This window comes from Panthera tigris, chromosome X (assembly GCF_018350195.1).
Source record: "Panthera tigris isolate Pti1 chromosome X, P.tigris_Pti1_mat1.1, whole genome shotgun sequence".
In the NCBI taxonomy this organism is placed as follows: Eukaryota; Metazoa; Chordata; class Mammalia; order Carnivora; family Felidae; genus Panthera; species Panthera tigris.
The window spans coordinates 114,559,590-114,584,305 of NC_056677.1; the positions used below are offsets into that span (position 1 = coordinate 114,559,590).

The 24,716-nt window shown below is 42.3% G+C and overlaps 1 protein-coding gene across 1 annotated transcript in view; it reads right to left on the reverse strand.

Annotated features, from left to right (window-relative positions):
- The window catches only part of MCF2 (MCF.2 cell line derived transforming sequence), a 100,044-nt gene that overhangs the window by 15,813 nt on the left and 59,515 nt on the right, over positions 1–24,716 (reverse strand). The window contains 12 exon segments of the mRNA XM_042974927.1: positions 903–995; positions 5,587–5,679; positions 7,245–7,314; positions 7,440–7,555; positions 8,193–8,259; positions 10,214–10,302; positions 13,939–13,976; positions 17,077–17,124; positions 18,411–18,582; positions 20,521–20,712; positions 21,689–21,880; positions 23,587–23,706. Of these exon segments, the coding sequence (XP_042830861.1) occupies positions 903–995; positions 5,587–5,679; positions 7,245–7,314; positions 7,440–7,555; positions 8,193–8,259; positions 10,214–10,302; positions 13,939–13,976; positions 17,077–17,124; positions 18,411–18,582; positions 20,521–20,712; positions 21,689–21,880; positions 23,587–23,706 (1,290 nt within the window).

Below are 24,716 nucleotides of genomic sequence, written 5' to 3' on the forward strand. Positions count from 1 at the left end.
AACGTGACACGAGGGGTGAGCCTCCTCCAATTTTCATCAAGAAGGCTCCTACGAAATACTGTCTCAAACTCTACGAGATGTGTGTTTAGTTCTTCTCAACCATAGTAAAAAGATTGGGGCGCCTGGGTGGCTCAGTCAGTTAAGCGTCCGACTTGGGCTCAGGTCATGATCTCACGGTCCGTGAGTTCGAGCCCCGCGTCGGGCTCTGTGCCGACAGCTCAGAGCCTGGAGCCTGCTTCGGATTCTGTCTCCCTCTCTCTCTCTGCCTCTCCCCTGCTCGCTTGCTCTTGTGGTCGCTCGCGCTCTGTCTCGAAAATAAACATTAGGGGCACCTGGATGGCTCAGTCAGTTAAGTATCCAACCCTTGATCTCGGCTTGGGTCATGATCTCAGAGTTCATGGGTTTAAGCCCCGCATGGGGCTCTGGGCTGACAGTTCAGAGCCTGGAGCCTGCTTCACATTTTTTGTCTCCCTCTCTCTCTGCCCCTCCCCCGCTCATGCTCTGTCTGTCTCTTTCTCTCTCTCTCTCAAATCAATAAACATTAAAAAAACTGTTTTTAAATAGTAAAAGTTCGGCATTACACATACATCAACGTAACTGGTATGGATAATTAACTCGCTACAAAGACTCCAGACAGCCTCAGATTACATCTATGCGCCGGGCACTTTAAGGGCCACAGTGAACCCAGGCCCTGAGCCTACCTATTCCTGGTGCTTCCTAGTCACCTGCTTCCTTTTTAATGGCTTTGATACATTTGACCCACAGAAGGAAGGAAGGAAGGAAGGAAGGAAGGAAGGAAGGAAGGAAGGAAGGAAGGAAGGAAAGAAAAAGAAAGAAAGAAAGAAAGAAAGAAAGAAAGAAAGAAAGAAAGAAAGAAAGAAAGAAAGGCTTTATGTAATTACCTTTAACAGTAACTGATACTTAGTGATTCGTTGCACGGGTTTGAGCAAATAGGAATCCAGACCAAGCCTGTGTTTTAATTTTCTTTGACATTCCTGTCATTAAAATATAATTATCAATGAATTTAAGACATGCACCCATGAAAATACCAAGCATTCACTGATTAGACCCAATGCATGCAGGTTTCTTACATCTCAAGGGAAATTTACCAGGAAAACCACTGTTACATATGGTGTGGAAATTATAAGCAGCGGTATACGTAAAAAAACCACTGTAAATGTTGCCTTAAGGATTTGAGAGGTATAAAATGCCAAGATTTCAAATACTAATAAGTTTTTACCTAAAATTTGCATTGATGTGGAATGCCTAACAGATGAGAAAGCAATGAATGACCATAGATGAACATGATTAAACATGAAACATGACTAAAAAACGTACGTAAGAAAATTTTTAAAGGGCTCAGCTGCACAGGTCAAGGCCAAGAAAAGAAACAGGTTGTGCTGAATATAAATCAAACTGGGTATGAGGAGAGGTTTTTTGAACACCACAAGAAAAATGGAGACCTCATCAACTGGTGCTATATTTCATCTGATTATTGGCTCACTGCCACTATAAATATGAGGGTCATGCCTTTGGGTCCTGGGAACATTGTAGGGTCCCTAACTAGGGCGAGATGGGGCTGATTTGGATGAAATGTACATGCAAGCAGTACAGAACACAGAGAGAGTAGGAGAGGCTATATATGTGTAAGATCTGGGACCTGCCTCTGAATATAGATAAAAACCAACATACAATCTAATTCACACAGTTAGCGGCTTATGGTTAAAGATGATGGACCAATACATCCATTTAGCTCCCCTTACTCATGAAACCCAACTGAAATGATTAAAAAGTAATTTTTACAAGGCAAAACCCAAAGTTACAAAGATGGGAGAGGAAAAACACATCAACCAAATACGGAAACTGAACGCCAAAGTGATAACGTTAGACAACTGTGCACGCTAGAGAAACGTGACTCTCAAGTTGGCAGAGTTTTCGGAAAAGCCAAGGAACAAGTCAGTTTATGTTATAGAACACCTTCTCCCTGCTTCCACAAAGACTCCAGAATTACAGACATCAAGGACCTCTGAAAGGGGGGAAAGGAAGGTCAGGTTTCAAAAAATGTGGTTGTTAAAAGTCTGCTTAAGAAGTAAGTAGAGGGGCACCCGGGTGGCTCAGTCGGTTAAGCGTCCGCCGCCTGATTTCTGCTCGGGTCATGATCTCACAGTTCGTGGGTTTGAGCCCTGCTTCAGGCTGTGCACTGACAGTGCGGCTCCTGCTGGGGATTCTCTCTTTACCCGTCCCCTGCTTGCTCGTATTCTCTCAAAAATCAATAAACTTAAAAAAAAAAAAAAAAGTACATCGAGATACTGGGGTGCTTTAGTGACTCAGTCAGCTAAGCGTCCAAGCCTTGATTTGGGGCTCAGGTCATGATCCCAGATTCATGGGATCAAGCCTGGCATTGGGCTCTAGGCCAAGCATGGAGTCTCCTTAAGATTCTCTCTCACCTTCTACCCCTCCCCCTGCTCGCACATGCTCTAAAAAAAAAAAAAAAAAAGCAAATAAATAAATAAATAAATCTATACCTTTAAAAAAAAAAAGTAGACACTAACACACATTGGTGCGAGAGTGCAGTGATCAGGACATCACACACTGCTGGCCGCGATGGAAAATGGTGCAGCAACTTGGGAAAACAATCCAACAGTTCTTCAAAAAGCTAGAGAGAGTTACCAAATGACCCAGAAATTTCATACCCAGGTACATGGCCAAGAGAAATGAAAACATATGTCCACAGAAAAACTTGTACATAAGAGGTGGAAAAGAACCAAATTACCATCAACTGATGAATGGGTACATTGAATGTGGAATACCCATATAGTGGAAAGAAGAACTCCTATCTGCTACCACATGGATGAACTCTGAAAACATCATGCCAAGTGAAATCAGCAAAACACAAAAGATCACATATTTTATGATTCCATTTATATGAAATGTTTAGAACAGGCAAATCTAGAAAGACAGAAAGTAGCTTACCGATCACAGAAGGCTGTTGGATGGGGCGGGGGGGGGGGGGGGCGGGGAACGGGAAGTAATTACTAAAAAGGTATGGGTGGGTTTTTTTTGTTTTTTTTGTTTTTGGAGTCATGAAATTGTTCTTAAACTGATTGCAGTGATGGTTGCCCAACATTGTGGACATAGTAAGACTACTTAATTACACATTTGAAAAGGCTGAATTTTATGGAATTTTAATTACACCTCAATGAAGTGGTTACCCCCAAAATTAAATGAGCAGAAAAGTTAAAAAAAAAAAAAAAGGAGAGAAGGCTCAGAGAACCATGCCACCTTGCACAACTAGGTGGATGCCTGTCCCATCGCATAGCAGGAGAATGGATGTTTACCTGAAAAAAGTAAAATGGAAGGCCTATGAACTAGGGAATATCTGATCCAGTTGAAGACAGAGTACCATATTGAAAGCAAAGAGATTACTTGAATATTTATGTACCAAATTAAATACTCTCAGCGTTTTCACCTAAGTTGGCTACCAGAATACTGGCAACCAGGTCCTTATTCACCAGGTAGTAGACTTAGGAATCTAACCAGCCTGAGAAAGATACAGGTGTGGGGATCCCCTCAAGGAAACACCTTGACACAAATCACTCAATAGTGAGGACCATGGTCAATAAATCCACATATGTGCAGGAAAATTCCAGCGAGCTTTGTATTCTAGTGCTTACTCTCAAGGTAAGTGGCCAAACAAGTGTCACCAGACATTTGTGGGAAGTATCGAATATGAGAGACAGGAACAAAATGAAGAAAAAGAAAAAACAAAAGCAATCTGAAGACAGCAGAAATTATGCAAGGAGAAGAAAACTAGTTTTAAAAGGAAAATCTATTCTTATTACCCTCATAAAGATAAGTGAAGATACTGAATTCATGAAATGAAAACAGGGTTCTATTGAAAGGAACATTGAGGGAACAAAAAAGGGTAGAGGCTCTACAAAATTAAAAATATAATGGCAGACACAAAACTCTCAATAAAAGGACTGAAAGACAAATCCCAAAAAATAGAGCAAGACAGCCAGAAAATAAAAAGAAAAGATCAGAGAATTAGAGGAATGGTCGAGAATGTCCAACATCTGTACAACAAAAATTCCAGAAAGACAGAATGGAAAAATTGTGCAGAGAAAATCAAAGAAAAAAATCCAAGTAAATTTGGACAAGAGGTTCCAAATTCAAAGGGATCGCCACAAGACTAACATAACAGATGAAAATAGTGCCAATGTCATGGCACTATTTGTGAAATTTCAGAACTCTAAATACAATATGTTCCCATAAGCTTTCAGAGAGAAGACAAAAATAGGTTACACACGAAGGATGGAAAATCAAAATGGGGGGGCACCTGATATCTCAGTCGGTTAAGCATCTGACTCTTGATTTCAGTTCAGGTCATGATATCATAGTCATGAGATTGAGCTCTGCATGGGGCAAGGAGCCCACTTAAGATTCTCTCTCTCCCTCTCCCTCTGCTGCTAGCCCACTTGTGCTCACTTGTGTGTGTGCATGCTCTCTCTCTCTCTCTCAAGAAAATAAATAAATAAAAATAGCATCAGATTTCTTAACAGCAACACTGGAAGCCAGAAAACAGTGTAGCAAATACCTTTAAAATTCTGAGGAAAATTATTTTTTACTTACTGGGTATAGACTTCTATACCCAGCCAAGCTAGCAATTAAGTGTTAGGGTAGATACACTCAAGACATTTGTAGACATACAAGTTCTCAAAACTTTTACCTCCCAGTAGACATACAAGTTCTCAAAACTTTTACCTCCCAGGCACACTTTCTCAGTAAAACTGCTGGAGGATATGTTCTACAAAACAAGTGAGTGAAACAAGGAAAAAATATGGCACCTAGGAAACAGGAGAGCCTACGCAAGAGACCATGAACAGAATCCCAAAAGTTATATTCTACAAGATCCCAGGTTGACAGCTGTGCAACAGGTCTAGTGAGCCTTGATGAGCAGATCAAACAAGTCCAGGAGAGATTAATTCAAAATGAAATTCAGAGAAAAAAGAATATGTTTAAATGTACTAAGAAGAAATTTATGTAACTCTCTTAACTCGGAGAGTCTATGGGTAGGTAGAATAGGGAAAAGTATCTAAAAAACTAAGGAAGTAAAAAAGACAATTGCAGGGGTAAAAAAGGGATGGAAATGCAACCATCTTATACCGGAGGATTCGTCTGAACATAGGAATTACCTAGTCTTACTAATTTACCACTGTATCGATATAACTAAACTTATAACCATATTGGATGTTTTGGAGGAAAAGAAGTATGTGTATGTATCTGGTGGTGAGGCAGGGGCAGTGAAAGAGGGCTAAAGTAGCGATATAAATGTTATTCGGAAACATGGAAGTAAATATCAAAGGAAGCAGCTGAAAGAACCGAGAGTGGTTGCCTCTGGGAAGCAGCATACAGATTTGTGCGCGTGTGCGCACGCGTGTGCACATACACATTGTGTGGCAGGGTCAAATTGTTCTTTGATCTATCTGTATTATATACAACTCACAGTAGGAATGGATTCATAAATAAGAACTATCCCAGTGTCTTCCGGAAAGAGTATATCCAATACCTGAATAATTACTATACCTGGAAAAAGGCGCATTCTGAATACTTCTTCCAAATTGCCTCTGATCTGGGTTTATTCTGACAGTATTTTGCATACATCTGAAAATCATCTTTCTGTGATAAAAAGCACATTCAAACGTATTATCAATCTGTGAACATGTACTGTTCTTATCAAGAAAGGCTGAGCTAGAATGAGTAGAGCCAAGCATTACACGTGGCCTAAAGGGCCTGCCACACTGGCAGTAAGTCAGGATCCCTCTCTGGAATCCAAGAAAAACATGCCCACCAGACTGGGCAGAGGAACACATAATTATCTCGGGAATTTCACCACCTCCACTTACCAAGTTGGAGAGCTAGGGAAAAGCCTTCTCCGACTGAACTATACAAATAGATGAATTTGTTCACAGCTGTAAGCCAAGAGGGTACCAAGGAACACGCCGTCTCCATGCCACCAGCCTCTCAGTTCCCTAGTGAATGAACTTGTGGCTAACTTCCAAGTCCCTTGGCTTGTCACTGGGATATCATCATTGCACCATGACCCCGCTGGGTGTGTGACCATGCTGTTCTCTCCCCCTGGAATCGTCTTTCCTGGACCCCCATCTAATGGGCTACCTCCTAGTCACTCTCTAACTCCCACCTCATGAGTCATCTCTTCTGGAAAGCCATCCTTCATACCTCCAATCTATGTCAGATGCCCCTCTTCTTGGCTCTTACAGGATCTTTCGTATATTCCCGATACAGCACAACTCACACTGTATACAATGATTTTCCCCCTGTTCTTCTCTGTGAATATAGTCTTGGTCAAATATAAAATCTCCAACGAGCAGCACAGACATTAAGTACTATATGAGCCCGAAGGAAAAAGACTGGTGTTGCTTAGGGAAGTCAGGGAAGAATCTGGCTACCACTTAAATATGTTTAAAGTCCAAATATATTGAGAAAGGTAAGGACAAACAGTTTTTTCTTAACCATATCATATTCTGAGTCCATTAACGCTTTCTGGGATAAGACAGCTCTTTGGAAGCTTTCAACGATCACCATTATCAAATTGACTCTCAAATCAAGATGGAACTGATTTTTCAGGAAGAGGAGGAAGTAGATAAGTAGATAAGCAGAGAATATTCTAAGGAAGATTCTAATGGAGGAGAGTATGATTACAAAGCTTGGGAAGTCCATTGTGCTAAGTATTCTCTTGGGATGTGGAGAAATGAGCCTCCCTGAATGATCTCATAGAATAAAAAGAACAGACAGCCCTCTGTTTTGCAAAGTCCCCATGACAGATGCCCTGCCCTGGTGTCTGAAAGCCAGACTACGTTTGATTCTAAGACTTTACGTGCATTAGAGGGGAATACCAAGGCATCTCTTAGGCTAAAAATTAACCAATCCAAGAATGGTTGAGCTAAGATGATTCCTACTCTCACATCTTCATAGCCAGGCTGGTCCCTGGACTCCTGGGATCACCCAGAGGTCAGTGGGCACAAGCTGAGCCATTGAAGCGTCTGATTCCATCAGTCTCTGTAACAAAACTGGGTTTACCATTAAATACTTGCTGGAGTGATGGGTCTCCTCCCAAAACATAAAGACATAAAAAACAATACCTATACAAATCCGGTCTCTATACAACGAGCTGCTATTTTAGTGGCCCACATTTATATATTTTTAAATAATAATTAACAAACCCTTTCGAGGAAACAAGGTCCCACTCTCTCTGGAGCGTCAACGCAATTTTCCAGACTGCTCAAGAAAATGCTGTGAAAATGTCAGAGAAAAAAAAAACAAACCACGATATAATTTTACATCAAATACAGTAAATTAGTCAACAGCCCTTTAAATAATACGATGCAAAAGAAACATTCAATTCGGCAATTACATACTCGTTATGGAATTCATAGATCTCTGCCATATTTCCAAAGAGGACATCCTTTTTATTTCTCAGGAGAGGTGGCATAAGATCAAACATCTCAGGATTATCCATCTCCGCTCTGTAGCCCTACCCAAAATAAATACATTTGTTCATTTAAAACACGTTCACGTTAACACTCGGTTGGGCCACCAAAGGGTATAGCTACAGCAGGAATGTGTACGGCAGGACTCCTGGGTGAAAGCTGTTTGTAATTCCAACAATCAAATCTTCCAGTACCCGAAGTTACCCATTTACAAAAAACTGTTGTTCTCAGAAAGCCAGACAAGGAAATCATCGTTGCCCGCTCAGCGCGTAGAACAAAGTGACTCTCTTGGCCTTCAGGGTAGCTGATGGTATAGGAAACAAACTAGAAATCAAGCAGGAAAAACTGTATTACAGGTCATTAACCTCTCCTTAAGCTGCCAGTAAGTGTGTGGGTTTTTAGACCAAATTAATATTATGACATGTGTATCAAATGAATGGTTTTCTTTTACCTTTAACTCTTTCCAGCACCATTTCTACACAGCACAATTCTCACTACTGAGGGAGAACCCGAATACGCACATTTAACGCATGGGCAGCCTCAAACAATGGGAGAAACACCTACTGCTGGCATGTGACAAGGAAGGAAAGGGACAGAGAAGACCGTCCTCAGTACTTCCTAATGAACGTAGCAGGGAGAGCACTGGGGCGAAGGTGCGAAAATAGAATTTGAGTCACTTACCAACAAAACAGTAAACAGCTCGTGAACATAGACCCTCTCTGTCTGTATCAGCTCATTTAGGACGTGGCTAAAGCGAAAAGACAATATTTATCAGTTATTTTGTTGCCTTGGAATTATAATCTTTCAATCGTTATCATCATAAATTGTCTAAGGTAAAAATTGTTAACACCTAGGAACTACCAATGGTTTTGGCTTTATCATCAAAATATGGAGTGAATCATACAGTCTCTAGAATAAATATCGCCCACAAGACGCTTTAAAATATATTGAAAACAGGGGCGGGCACCCGGGTGGCTCAGTTGGTTAAGCTTCCAACTTCAGCTCAAGTAATGATCTCATAGTTCGGGAGTTCGAGCCCCGCATCGGGCTCGGTGCTGACCGTTCGGAGCCTGGAGCCTGGAGCCTGCTTCGGATAGTCTCCGTCTGTCTCTGCCCGTCCGTCCATCTCTCTCTCTCTCTCTCTCTCTCTCTCTCTCTCCCCCCCGCCCAAATAAATAAACATTAAAAAAATTAAAAAATAAAAATAAAATATATTTAAAACAAAGGAAAGGGGACTCAGGACTTATTTTTCAAAATGAAAAAAAAAGCCCACTTTATTTCTATCTCACTAAGCTTAAGAGTCAATTTATTAAAAACTCAAAAATCTATTCCTAAAACTTTGGTTTATTTTGTTGTGGGGGGTAGGGAAAAAGACAGTTTCTCTTTCTCCCTCTCCAAAAACATAATGATATTAACATTTAATGCCCGATTTTCCCCTTTCCCAGTAATGTTCTGAAATTTTCCAAGACCTGAAATGGATTTATTTTACTGGTTTTCCTAAATGTAGATCATATTTAAACCTTAGTAATTTTGATCTCTTTAAAATAAAATACATTCTTCTTCCAATGTGATTTCTAATTGACACGTTTTTCTTTTAAGAGAGGGAGAGGGAGAGAGACAGACAGACAGAGAATCCTAAGCAGGCTCTACGCTCAGCAAGGAGTCCAACACAGGGCTTGACCCCAAAACCCTGGGATCATGACCTGAGCCGAAATTAAGAGCCGGACGCTCAACTGACTGAGCCACTCAGGCAACTCAATACCATATTTAAAATCCATTTCCTGGGGCCCCTGGGCGGCTCAGTTGGTTGAGCGTCCAACTTCAGCTCAGGTCATGACCTCCTGGTCCGGGAGTTCGAGCCCCGCGTCGGGCTCTGTACAGACAGCTCAGAGCCCGGAGCCTGCTTCAGAATCTGTGTCTCCCTCTCTCACTGCTCCTCCTCCGCTCATGCTTCGTCTCTCTCTCTCACTTTCTCTCTCAAAAATAACTAAACATTAACAAAATAAAAAATAAATAATAAATAAAATTCATTTCCTCACTCTCCAATACAGGTAACACATTTAACTTCTACCTTTGCCTTTCTTTTATTTTTACATTTATAAGCATTAACATTATTTATCTGAATATGTATCGCCACACAACTCTAGGATATAAAATGTTAAAGGTGAATCTTCTTCTTTTGTTTTAATTTTTTTAACGTTTATTTATTTTTGGGAGAGAGAGAGAGAGAGAGAGAGAGAGACAGAGCACAAGGTGGGGAGGGGCACAGAGAGGGCGAGACACGGAATCAGAAGCAGGCTCCAGGCTCTAAGCTGTCCGCACAGAGCCCGATGCGGGGCTCGAACTCACAAACCGCGAGATCGTGATCTGAGCCAAAGTCGGATGCTCCAACCCACTGAGCCGCCCAGGCACCCCCCCGAAAGGTGAATATTCTTATGTCTAAAATAGTAACGTTATAAAAGTGAGCACGCTATTTTTAACATCTCTAAAATAACACTGTATGTCTAAATAATCCTTGTAGTTTTTGAAACAGCGACTGTCCCATTCCCTGTCATCTCTTTTACAATAGAGGAGATGAAGAATCTAGAAAACTCTGGCTAATTTTCAAGTCACACAAACAGAGCACATTCGCCTTGACCACTGAATCAGAGATTCCTACTGGTAGATGTGTATAGAAGTGTATGTCAATAAAGAAACGATACTTCTGTAAAATATCCAAGCTATTGTCATTGTCCAGACTGGAGGATTGACCAGAATTTCTCTGCTCCCGACAATCATGCACCACTTCGATCTGAAATGATGAAAATGAGACTTAAATTAGCATCTATGTACGTATAGTTCCTCTTGAAGGAAATCTAGTTCAAACTAAGTTTTCTCTAGGTCCTAACTGTGTACATAACTTGAAAAATAACACTAGGATTTTTTTTTTCAGATTTAAAATGCTAATTAGAGTTTATTGTACACATTAAATAACGTTTTATTTGGCACTTTGGGGAAGTGAGGTTAATGTATAAAACGTTGAATTTCCAGATAACTCGTTTATCTACTGAAGAAAAAACCCAGCTTTTTAACCTTAATGATTTTTAATGGAAGCCTTTCTAGGAAATATGACATGAATCCTGGAGTCCTTTAAACACAACATCATTGACTCTCTTTCCAATGATCCAGTGGTATCATCAGGAACATGAATGATGTGATAAAATCCAAGGGTTAACACTCTGGGGCTAATAACACGTGGGTAACTATTCTTTCTTAAAATGGCCGTAACTTGTTTATTTCTGCCTCTGCTCTCTGCCACATGTCAGCTTTTGCTACAGGTGATTTCTCTGATCCTAAACCACGATCTTATTTCGAAGATTCTACAGTCCTCGAAGAATATCCGATGGAAAAAAAGACAGTCTCTTTAACAAATGGTGCTGGGAGAACTGGACAGCAACATGCAGAAGAATGAGACTAGACCACTGTCTTCCACCATTCACAAAAATAAACTCAAAATGGACGAAGGACCTGAATGGGAGACAGGAAACCATCAAAACCCTAGAGGAGAAAGCAGGAAAAAACCTCTCTGACCTCAGCCGCAGCAATTTCTTACTTGACACATCTCCAAAGGCAAGGGAATGAAAAGCAAAAATGAACTATTGGGACCTCATCAAGATCAAAAGCTTCTGCACTGCAAAGGAAACAATCAACAAAACTAAAAGGCAACCGACGGAATGGGAAAAGATATTTGCAAATGACATATCAGATAAAGGGCTAGTATCCAAAATCTATCAAGAGCTCACCAAACTCCACACCCGAAAAACAAATAATCCAGTGAAGAGATGGGCAGAAGACATGAATAGACACTTCTCTAAAGAAGACATCCCGATGGCCAACAGGCACATGAAAAGATGCTCTACGTCGTTCCTCATCAGGGAAATACAAATCAAAACCACACTGAGATACCACCTCACGCCAGTCAGAGTGGCTAAAATGAACACATCAGGAGACTCTAGATGCTGGCGAGGATGTGGAGAAACGGGAACCCTCTTGCCCTGTTGGTGGGAGTGCAAACTGGGGCAGCCACTCTGGAAAACAGTGTGGAGGCTCCTCAAAAAATTAAAAACAGATCTACCCTACGACCCAGCAATAGCACTGCTAGGAATTTACACAAGGGATCCAGGAGTGCTGATGCAGAGGGGCACTTGTACCCCAATGTTTATAGCAGCACTTTCAACAATAGCCAAATTAGGGAAAGAGCCTAAATGTCCATCACCTGATGAATGGATAAAGAAATTGTGGTTTATATACACAATGGAATACTACGTGGCAATGAGAAAGAATGAAATCTGGCTTTTGTAGCAACGTGGATGGGACTGGAGAGTGTTATGCTGAGTGAAATAAGTCCTACAGAGAAAGACAGATACCATATGTTTTCACTCTTATGTGGATCCTGAGAAACCTAACAGGAGACCATGGGCGAGGGGAAGGAAAAAAAAAAAAAACATTAGAGAGGGAGGGAGGCAAACTACAGAAACTGAGAATAAACTGAGGGTTGATGGGGGCTGGGAGGAAGGGGAAAGTGGGTGATGGGCATGGAGGAGGGCGCCTGTGGGGATGAGCACTGGGTGTTGTATGGAGACCGATTTGACAATAAGCTTCTTATTAAAAAAATCAATAAAAGTAATGTTAGTTTCAAATTAAAAAAAAAAAGACTCTACAGTCCTTGGACTGGCCCAGTGAGTCAACTACAGGAGCTCTGGGATGGCTATTTGTTCTTCAGAAGCATTAGAAGCATCTTCCAGGGATGCTGGCTGTACGGGACTTTTGAGCTTGCAAAAATCTCTGAACTCCACGTACACGTAGCACTAGAACCCAAAAATGAAGTACAAGATCTAGCGGCTAAAAAGCATTTCCACAAAATATGACAAATCCATGTGGAAAGGAACAAACATGTATCGACTACTTCCTATATATTCCTATCTATTGTGCATATATTGTATCCATTCCCCGCCCCCAGCAATTTACCAAGCTACGGCACACTTATCCTCATTTTACATGCGGGAAAACTGAGCCTCAGAGCTATAGCAACAGGGCCAAGGTCACATACCTGGTAAGCGATGAAAGAGTCAAGCCTGTGATGTGTCATCATTATGCTCCCTCTTCAAGACTATGGTTTGATTTACTCTATCTGAATGTATTAACTGTTACCATTTTCATACACTGAGACTGAAAATACCACGTACGTCACTCATCAGATAGGTAAGCATCATTTACTCCGAACAGGTTTCTGTTCCAAGGCTGGAAAGTTTTGAAACGTAACTTTATACCTTTAAATGCCTAAGGATTGTGCAAAATGGCTAGAATTGGAAGAAGGTGTGCCTTCTGGAACTGGGTCCACCAGCTAGAAATCTCACGAAGAAAATGTACAGAGCCACAGCCTCCTATTTATTCCCTGAGACATGCAAATAAAAAGATCCACATAGAGGAATGTTAAGGTGTCATGAGAGGAACGTGGAACCGTAAGACACGTAAGATGATGGAATTTGGCATTCGGTCCGTTTTCTTTCTTGAAAACACAAGCCGTGACCGCGCATCGTGATAACCAGGCATGGTATATCAGTATAGGCCATTCTCTAGCCTAATAATGGTATTGGACACTTAGAACACTACCGTATGCCACGCATTACTGGAAATACTTCCCAAATATTATCTCATTTTTACACTAACTCTATGATGAGGGTGTTCTATCATCCCCATTTTATAGATAAGGAAACGGGAGTACGAGAGAATTTACCCGAGGTCACACAGCCGGTGATTGTCGGAGTTGGGATGAAAACCCAGGTAGTCTCTACAATTGCTCAATAATCCGTATCACTGCTATACTGCCTCTCGGAGATAGATGTTCTTGTCCTTACTGACCATCAAGAAGACACAAGGAAAATGTAGGGCCCTACAGTTATGACGAGGCTACTCTCTGCAGGTACCAGAATATCATGGGTAACTGAGAAGGAATCTTGTCTCTATCAAGAAATGAACAGATGTGTGTTTTTTGAGCCCCGAGTATGGACCATTAGAACCTGTCCTCTGTCCGTGTTCCATACTTATAGGAATGTAATCAATTATGAAAGAAATCTTTTGTAGAAAGGTGCAATACTTATTTAAGTTTATTGAAGTGGTGTGGGGGAAAGAAAAGCTGGGACTTATAGATGCTTTACAGAAACTAGTTCTGAACTTGAGCCAAGACTTAAGAAACCGCTCACACATCTGGGGAGATGTCAGTACCGCAATTAGACACAATGCATCAGTAGCAGCTTTTTCTTTCAGATTAAAGAGGCTTTTGAGCACACAATATTGGTTTAGTGGATTAAAAATATGGTTTAAGCCTCCACACCGATTCTGCAACTACAGCAATAAAGCCAATGTTGAATTAATTAATGATATTTACTTTTAAGTTGCTCTGATTTTGTCTCCAACTCTTCTTCCCTGGTAGAAAAATATGAAAGAAGAATTTCAGACCAGAATGAAAATCAACACTTTTAATTAAAATACACGAATGTTTATTCAGCAATTAGAGACACGGGACTATTCCAACTTATTTATACGAGTACTTTTAAATCACGCTACACGAAACAGGTGACTGGTCAGATTTATCTGTAGGATTTCGACTTCTTATTCAGCATCATCTTGCTATGTGCTCACCCATTCTCTGACTCATCAAGCATTCCCCTGATTGCCAAGTGACCACGAAGAGTTAGTAACATTTATTTGGCACTTACTGCATATGCCAGGTACTGTTCTAAGCCCTACACGGCCATTTTGTTCTTTAATCCTCCAATCGACCCTACCCGAAAGGGATGATTTCTATCCCCACTTTGTAGATAAGTATGGTTAGTGTCTTGTCCAGGAAGCAGAGGTGGTATTCAAATGTGCATAGTCCGCCGTCAGAATATCCGTTTCTAACAGCTACATAAAACAACAATTCCGAAGCACGGTAAGATGCTAAAACAACACAACTTTGTCAAAATCCGAGCTTTAATCTTTCTGCTCTTCCTGTTTAATCTCTCCTCTGTCCTCTTTTTAAACACGTTGAAAGGAAAGTCATCTGTATTTTTTTTTAAGTTCATTTCTTCGTTTTTAGTAATCTCGACACCCACCGTGGGGCTCAAACTTACGAGCAGAGATCAAGGGTCGTATGCTCTTCTAACTGAGCCAGCCAGGCTCCCCCCTCCTTTTCTTTCTGTTCTGTTTATGATGGGTAAGCCCCTATATTATTTAAAGCAAGGAGTCCAAACGTCCCTACAGAGCCCAGGGCATGGTTCAAGTGCAAGACTAGGTTGTTATTTGCAGCTAAAAAGGCTGCCACCCACTCAGGCTTCATGGATCTCTTCTCTCTATGGAATATACTTTTTGTCCTTTCCTCCTCGGCAGAAACCACTGCAAGGCAACCTCGGGGAAAGGCCGCGCTGTTTTGTTCTCCAAATTTTATACTTCGCTTTCATTATTTAAAAATATATTTTAGGGGCGTCTGGCTGGCTCAGCTAGTAGAGCATGTGACTTGTGATCTCATGGTTGTGTGTTCAAGCCCCATGTTGAGCAGGGAGCCTACTTAAAATATATACAGACGTAGAATGACTGTGCTGTATGCCTGAAACTAAAGTAACATTGTGTGTCAACTATACTCAAATAAAAAAAATTTTTTTAAATATGTATTTTTTATATACAAGTTTTACATTTATAACATCAGCTATATCAATATATAAGTTAGACGTAGTGGCACTTACCACATAAAATCAATTTCTCCATGAACACTGATGTCTACCATTTAAAAGACACCTGATCCACAGAGATCCGAACTTATTTATAAAGGTAACTTAGGGAGCCTCTCTAATTAGCTTTACTAATTGATTCCTTGCAACTGCACTAAGAGATGAAAAAGGAATAGACACAAAACTCATGAGGAATGCATCTTTTTTTCTGAAAAGCAAGGTAGACAAGTTCATTCTCGCAACAACGTAAACGTACGGTAATACCTTGGCTCGCGAGCATGATTCGTTCCAGAAACATGCTTGTCACCCAAAGCATTCATCTCTCAGAGCGAATGTCAAGAACCACTGGCTCAGCTGTCACGCCGAGGTCGGCGTCACGTACTCCTCGTAACGGAGGACATCGCTCGTGCATGAAGGTAAAATTTACGGGAAATGTTTGCTCGTCCGGCAGAACACTCGCGGACTAAGTCACTCGCGATCCGAGGTTTTACTGTATCCCTAAAATTATGGAGCACCTAGGGTACGTGCTAGGTTCTGTGTTTGGTGCTGGGGATGCAAAGGTGAACTGAGCACGGTCCCTGTCCTTACAGAGTTTACAGGCTGACAAGAGAGACAGAAAAGAGGCAATTACACAAAAGCTGTGAAGACCCAAAGTGGGGGGTTGTTAGCCCACAGCATGAACACCTAAGCGAACTGGGCGCGGGGTGGGGGGGTGGGGGGGTAAGAGAGGCAGGAAAGAAAAGCTTACCTGAAGAGAATGGACTAGAGACAGGAAATCTGCTAGAAGAAGAGGAGCTAGCAAAGGGGAAAGGGAGAGGGAAGGGACTAGCATCCCAGAGAGAGAAGAGTATTGTAAAATCCAACAGGCAAGACAGGTAGGGGCATCTGGGGAGGCAGGGAGACAGCTGCGGTTGTCAAGGCAACAGATGTTAGCTGGGATTAAGGACGCGGCAGTGAGGGCTAACAGTGGGGTTGGAAAGAAGGTTTGCATGTGGAATCTGACTTGCCTACAGGAAATTCAAGGAGGCAAATTGTAAATGCCACGTCCGAAGCATATGAGAAAGGTGTAGACTAGAGCTACAGGTTTTGCAGCTCAAACCACATGTCCCCCCTCACAGTGTTCTTCGCTAACTTGTACCCCTTGTAGTAAATCGTTAATTCAACAAACACTCATCGCATCCTCCTAGGTGCCAGCACTGCGCTAGGTATGGGATCCTGTCTGACGCAAATTAATAAAAATAAACAAAATCAACCCCCCCAAAAAAACCAGTTTGACGCACTGTATGAAAAACGAACACAATTTGATTGGACCAAATCTTGTATGTTTGGCGTAGCAATGCCTGCAATGTAAATAATGCTTTGATTTCATTTCGAAACCATGATAAACAATGGGTAAAATCACTTATCCATCCATATCATTTATTCGGTAAGCTGCCTTCTTCCTCATAAATACATGAGGCGGTCTTAAGCTGAAGCCGATCTAAGCTGCTCCCAACAGATAGCTGTACTGCGGATGACACCCGAGTCGCTAAAATGAAAGAAACCTTGATTTAACATGGCCGATTGGTTTCCCTGGTTTCTTTTTACGAGCGGTCATTCGATGAAATGGGAGTTTAGAGGCATCGTCTACTTTTCATACAGTCGTTTTCCCAGGTAAGTTGAACGCTAAGAGAATAATGGATGCGTGTTATGAAAAACGGGAGAAAGTTAATTGCAGGCAACATTCAAGAATAAATTGCTGCTGACTTTAGACGTCAAACTGGTTTTTCACGTGTGCACAAACTCAGAAAATGGACCGAAGTAATAAAGATGGGTACCTTTTGAAAAAAGTTTACATGCTTGAAAGAAAGAGTATCCAACTCCCACTGCAGGACAAAAAAAAAAAAAAAAAAGTGTAATGGCATTAAATGAGAATATCAGAAAGAAAAAATAAATAAAACAGAATGGAACAGATTGTCTCGTTGCAACCCTTTGAAGGCAGCAGGCGTTATTGTTCCCATTTTACATACAAGGAAACCGAGGCTGAAGAACGTTCAGTGAACGGCCCGAGGTCACACAGCCAGGAAACAGAGCCAGAAGTCTAACTGAGGTCTGTCTTCTGCTAAGGAATATCAACGTATTCTATTTTTATTCTCCTAGCGGTAGATGCTTATGCCCTTATTGGTTTTTGGGGGGGGTTTTTTGTTTTGTTCTGTTTTTTTGCCCAGTATCTTCTTAGTCGACATTATTCATTTGTGAGTATATTTTTATATTTAATAACCATTAGCTACACAGCTTTCATCGTCTTAGCTTAGTTACATGCCTACATCACCTCTTTCTCAGATGGTCCATGCTGGGACTGCCCTGGGTTTTTATACTCCTTCAAGCTTTCTCTGCATTTCAAAGCATTTCGTACATATATTAATGAAATCTGTGATCCTCTCAGATTAGACAGACCGAATTTAGTCCCATGTTCACCCATTCAACTAACTTAGGGCCCCAAAGGCCAAATTATTCTCCCCAGAGGTCGCGCAAGGGCAGCTTTGGGCAATCGAATCATCTCACTTCCAGATTAGTTCAACACCACCGTCACGATAATTATTTTATCCCACAGAATGCAGAAAGGAAACGGATATTACATGGTTAAAACTCGTCTACAAATATTACAACAAGAGAATGGACTCTAACAGTTCGTTTCTAGCAGAATCATTCTATTTATCTGCACTTACAAAAGGCAATCCACTCTGTTATCTGAGCCATTCACTTACTAGAAGCGAATAAGAACCAAGTAATAGTTTATCCATTTAAGTAGTAACTATGTGTGAGCGCGTGCACACGCTTGCGTGTGTAGACCAGATCCATATCCTTTCCTCCACCTGCTCAAGAAAGGGGTGAGTTTGATGCTGGTAAAATGTTCATGCTCATTGCAAGGTTGGACTATACAGTCCACATTTTCATCAGTCCCTACTACGCTGCATTCCTATGCTTTACTGTCGTATGATCCTCTCAGCCGTGACTCCTGCCCTGTGCATCAGAGTTTAAACGTGACCAAAGATGCTGACATAAAATCTCCATCCATCAGGACTGAAGAACGAACTCAGTGTTTACATCAAGAGTAACAAACGACAGCAGGAAAGGAAGAGATTTAAAACGTGAATGCAAGATACTTTACCATGTTTCGGTGACAAAAAGGGTACTCCGGATCTGATCAAACTGTCAGAAGCAGGTACCACAAACTGGATTGGCTTCACACGCTTGTCCGTCAGGTTCCTGAACCCAGCTTGTTGGTTCTCAAATATACTCCGAATGTTTTCAAGCTTGAGTTGCACTGTCTGCATTTGCACCTACAGGTCGCGTAAGAATTCTATGAAGTATTTTCTGGACTGGGCTCATTACAAATCTTATTACATTTCTCAGACTCAGTCAAAAAATTAATTTAGAGTTTAAAATGTAACTAGAAAAAATGAGGAAAGTAACAGAAAACAGATGAATGCAATGTCTTTACACGGTTATAAAACCCGAAGCTCTCAACCAAAACAACTTGAAAAAGAAATTTACTGGGGCTCCTGGGTGGCTCAGTCGGTTGAACACCCGACTCTTGATCTCAGCTCAGGTCATGATCTCATGGTTCGTGAGTTCGAGCTTGGGATTCTCTCTCTCTGTTTCTCTCTCTGCCCCTCTCCCGCTCTCTCTCTCAAAGTAAGTAAACAGACTTTAATTTTTTTTTTTTAACGTTTATTTATTTTTCAGACAGAGGGAGACAGAGCATGAACGGGGGAGGGGCAGAGACAGAGGGAGACACAGAATCGGAAGCAGGCTCCAGGCTCTGAGCCATCAGCCCAGAGCCCGACGCGGGGCTCGAACTCATGGACCGCGAGATCGTGACCTGAGCCGAAGTCGGACGCTTAACCGACTGAGCGACCCAGGCGCCCCATAAGTAAACAAACTTTAAAAAATTATTTAAAAAAAAGTATAATAAAACAAAGAAATTTCTCAAGCAGTCATGAAATCGGTCACTGCATAAAGTGCTTTACCCTTCATGGCTGGAACAAAGCAACGGCTGGAAAAGAAGGCATGTTTAAGCACAAGAAAGCCACCAAGGTAAGCACTGTCTTAGAAGTTTGTTATGTTGTAGCCCGCGGGACATTCTATAGCTCTCTGTGTTGTAAAAAGCTCCTCCTTGACTCTCCTCGATGATCTGAGGCAGTTAGTTTCGCTTGGTGGCTTCCAGAAAAATCACTTGGTTATTGCTATAGGCACATTTCTGATTTTCTGGGGCACCCCCTAAGATGTGCAGCTAAGCACGGTTTTAGATAAAGTTCCAATTAAGAGTCAACTACGCAGGGGCGCCTGGGTGGTGGCTCAGTCAGTTAAGCGTCCGACTCTTGATCTCAGCTCAGGTCATGATCTCACAGCTCGTGAGATTGAGTCCTACGCTGGGCTCTGCGCTGACGGCACGGAGCCTGCTTGGGATTTCTCTCCCTTTTTCTCTGCCCCTCTCCTGCTCGTGCTCACTGGCTGTCTCTCAAAAGTAAACAGTTAAGCTTTAAGAAGTTAAAAAAATTTTCTTTTAATTAAAAAAAGATAAAAAAAAAGGGGGGTCGACTATACAGTTTGGCCACAAATAGCATCACAAAAGCTCTGAGCTACAGTGTGGTGAGAGGGCTTCACGACATCTCCAACAGGGGGGCACCGAGCTAATCCACAGGTCTCTGCCTCATTAATACCAACATCTGTTGGCACCCCCTCCCCAAGAAGCTGAGTAGGAGAGCCAGATCTGTGTCCACAGAGCACCGGTGGTGGTCCCGGCAGCAGAAAGACAAGACATTTGCCGTAGAATGCTCTCAACACGGACCCAGTGTTCCCCTAGGACAGCATTGGCCCCATCTCCAAGGATGCACAAAACAATGGCACGTGAGAGCTCCTCACTCCTCATCACACAGCCAAGCATAAGCCTTTGGATTCTTTCCTTTTTTTTTTTAAGTTTGTTTGTTTATTTATTTAAAGTAATCTCTGCGCCCAACATGGGGCTCAAACTCGTGACCCCAAGATCAAGAGTCACACGCTCTTCTGACCGAGCCAGCCAGGCTCCCCCAGCCTTTGGATTCTTTGATGCTTACCCGTGGGACTAATATCACCCCTCCTCCTTCAGAGAGCCGAGTAACTACAATTTGAATAAAGTTAGCTTTATTCAAATGAAGTTCAAGTGAACTTGACTGGAATCATAGTTTTTAAAAAATGCGTTTATTTGGCGAAAAAAAAAAATCACGACAGCCTCCTACCTTAAGCTCGGGTGATAAAATTACATCAAATTCATACTGTAGGGTATCAGGATCGTAATTGATAAAGGGCAGAGCCATTTCAAGAAAATTTTCAATGTCTTGGAGGGCTTTCTGAGCATCTTCTTTAGACTGAAACTTCTCTACTTCCTGGTTAGCTAGAAGGCATTCTCCTTCATCACAGCACTGACGAGCCTGGCGAGCAAATCACACACGCACGCACACACACAAAACCATGAATGAATAAACAGAAATATGTTCGCCTTTTAGGAGTGTTTAGCAGCCTCTGTGAATCAGAGCTGCTTCCAGAGCTGTTAAAAAATAAAGATACCTGGGTGCAGCCCCCAGAAATTCTGATTCAGTAGCTCTGGGCCCTAAGCCAGGCGTTCATAGCTCTGCAGAGCTCCACAGGTATTTCTGATGCACGCATAGCCAAGGCTGAGAAGCACGGTATTTTCTTTCACAACAAGGAATTCATTCTGCAGCGAGAGTCTGACCATTCTCTCAGCGCTAACACGTCAGCTGCGTGCTATTTTCCCCAAATCAGTAAGTGAAATATGAAACACCTCGCAAAATACATAGTGTCCTATAAATGTGTAGTGACCTGCCAAGGACAAGGATGAAAGTTTCCTTGCCAAAGAAGGAGGGGGGACAGGTTAAACTGTTCACGCTCAGATGCGATGTCTGTAAATGATATCCCTCGTTTACATTCCGCTTCCGAGGCCAGATCTTCCTTTCGCTGCCTCTTTCTGAAAGGGGTCAGACCCACAAGCCAGGGAGGAGTATTTTCCAGTCCCTGTTTAATTTCTTATTGCGGTAACTATGAAATGTGGAAGGAGTTTCTGGCGTTAGCAAACTGCCTCTAGGGCTGTGAAAAAGTGTTCCGACTGCAAATTATCACCAGAGGAGAGGATGCAGAGATGTACCCAAAATAGAAAGGAAGCCATCGCGACCGTGATCTCAATGTTCACACCAGAACCCGCAATGCTTACGATACTAGACCTGCCAGGAATACTGCAGAGGTACATGGATTAAGCAAACATCATCAAATTCAATCCTTCCACCTCTTGCACATTCAACTCCGAGGCTATACCAGACCCTCACCCTAGAACGCAAAAGCAAAAACAAACGGTCTTCTTATTAAGAAATGTATCAGGTCTCACGACACTACCTGCTGCAGGAGTTTATGCATTTTGAAGATCCTGCTGAGCTGTATCCGTTTGGCTTTAATCTCATTAACCAAAATATCAGAAAGGTAACGGAGTTCATTGCACCTCTGGCAGATCAAATCAAGTGCATAATGGTGATTTGAAGCAAGTCTGTGTCCGTGTAATATCACAAAGCGGGCCTTTGCTAACAGATCCTAATTTTAAGAAAGAAGAAAATAAACACCGTATGATCGCTGTTCAAATAGAGGAGGGGGCAAAAAGAAAGCAACTGAGAAGCAAATTGGCTTAAGCAGGGCGGACGGAGTGCCAAAAATATGATTGCATGTCATACTTCTGCAGGCTGTCAGAAAGCTCGGGGTTACAAGTAATTAGCTACGGCAGTGACGTCATCAGAAGCCCACGTGTTTCTGGTCACAGAAACAGAAAATGAACCAGCCTGCTCAGAGTGTGGACGAGATTTGCTTCTCCCGGTATGTACAGATTTAGAACAGAACTGCACATATCAGATGAGGGACACACCAGCCAAACGAAAGCGAACGGATTTCATGCCGTCTCAGCTCTGGAAATCTCGTTAGAGTCAGCACCTGCCCGCCTCCTTGACATCCTGAAGTGAACACCACAGGGCTCTCAAGTCCAAAGGGATCTTGGCGGCCTTGCCTCCACTCTACCAACTACTGGCATCCCGCCCCCCCGCACCCTGGTCCCCCACTTGCTCCCGACCTAGCAACTGAAAAAGCAGGAGGTCAGGAAATATTTGGCGAGGTAAAATAAGGAGAACTGAAGCCCGGAACGATGAAGTGACTGGCCTACCTAGCTGGGGGGAAACACAGGATTATAACAGGGAGTTATTTTTTTAACGGGTACGGCTTCAGTTTTGCAAGATAAAAAAAGTTCTGGCAATCTGTGGCACCACAATGTGACTACACTTAACACTACCGAACCGTGTACTTAAAAATGGTTAAGATGGGGGCGGGGGCGCCCAGGCGGCTCAGTTGGTTAACTGTCCGGCTCTCGGTTTGGGCTCAGGTCATGCTCTCGCAGTTCATGGGTTCGAGCCCCGCGTGGGGCTCTGCGCTGGCAGCTCAGAGCCTGGAGCCTGCTTCGGATTCTGTGTCTCCCTCTCTCTCTCCCCCTCCCCGACTTGTGTTCTCTCTCTCTCTCTCTCTCTCTCTCTCAAAAATAAATAAACATTTAAAAAAAACTAAAAAAACACAAAAAACAAAAACCAGTGGCCTTGCTCTCTCATACAAGACAGAAGAGCAAAGCTAGTTTGTTAACTGTTAAAGCCATGAGTCCAAGCTTTAAGACCAGCAAAGTGATCATCGTTTTGAGTACTTATTCTACAACCACATTTCCCGGGTATTGTGCTAAGTGTTTTATCTACAACATCGAAAACAGTCCTCCCCTAATCATTCCGCAAAGTAGGCCACTTTAGCCCCAATTTATAGATGAAGACGTTGAGGCTTAGAACATTTAATCACTTTGCCCAGGGTCATGCAGCTAGTAAGACGAAGCAGATTTATCTGTCTGAATCCATATTTGGTTCAACTGCAGATACCACATGATGGGTATTTAAGAAATTATGCTCTTGTACATTTCTATTGTTTCCAAGTAGCATTCCTGAGAGACATTTTGCTGGCTTCTTCAGAATGCTTTATGCTTCTGTTCCTATCGGTGGGCCTGAAACCGCTCACACGGTGACCTCAGAGACTGCCCGTTGCAACTACATGACGCATCGGCAGGGTCACCTCTGGCCCACGTTGATTGGAAAAGAATACAGACCAGTGTTATTAAACCCATTACGCAGACTGTTACCAGGAAAAGTGAACCGGGAGGGCTCATGCTCCTGAACCCTCACAATGAACTATTACAATAGCGACCGTCTGAGATGTCCTCTTACCTGAGAATTTTCATCTAAGTTTTCCAACTTTTTAATTTTTTGTTTTACTTGACCTAGGTTCCCGGTGACGTCTGCCAGCTCTGCTTGTTGGTTTAACAGAAGTTCGACTTCACTCACGAGCTGCAAATAGGAAAAAACCAAGGCTTTAAGCATACAAATTATTAAGCATTTTTCCTTTGATCATTTTCATAGGCAGTGCTAGTAAATAAGAACAGCGATATGGAAAAATCGCACATGTGGCAAACACTTCTGTCATTTTATTCCCAGGAATCGATATAATCTATTAACACCCAACCTACTAGATATCAGTGGATACTCATGATCTGTAAATATCTCTATGTACTTGCATATATACTCCCTAGCGCTATGGTGAGTGGTCCCAGGAAAGAAGGTTCCCCCAGTAGTAATTAGCAGCATACTTGGAACCCAGATCTTGGTCTTTCCTATCATATCCCAGAAAAAGAAACCAAGGCTCCTCAGGAAAATGGCTGGTTCCACGGCTAAAGCAGAGGAGGTACAAGATAGGCTTGGAACATCTCTTTATGCCAGAAAGTAAAGCAGTGATAACCCGAAAAAAGTCTGGATGTGTCACAAGGGCACAGTAGCCAGTCAGAAACACCAAAATAGTTAAGAACAGTAAAGAATCACAAACCATGAAGAACTTCTGATGAGCAGGAAGATATTTGCATGACCTTAAATTTTCTCCCCACACGTTTCCTACTAGTTACAAGTGGGGGAAAGTCATTAGTGGAGAAACTCCACGGAAGCCTGACTGGGTAATCGAAATGCACATCAACGATGAGGGGCAGGTGGACTTCATTAACTCCCTCGGCTGGGGAGGAGAGAAAGATCGGGAAGGGCCAAGAACAATACCCTCGGCAGAACACATCGCTCATAGAGTATTCCTGCTGGTCATACAATGGTTAATCTAATCATAAGAAAATGTCAGACAGGGGTGCCTGGGTGGTTCAGTGGGTTAAGCGTCCGACTTCAGCTCAGGTCACGATCTCACAGTTCGTGGGATCGAGCCCCATGTCGGGCTTCTGTGCTGTGAGTGAAAAGCCTGCCTGGGATTCTCTAGCTCTCTCTCTGCTCCTACACACAGCCCCCTCTCTCAATAAATAAATGAA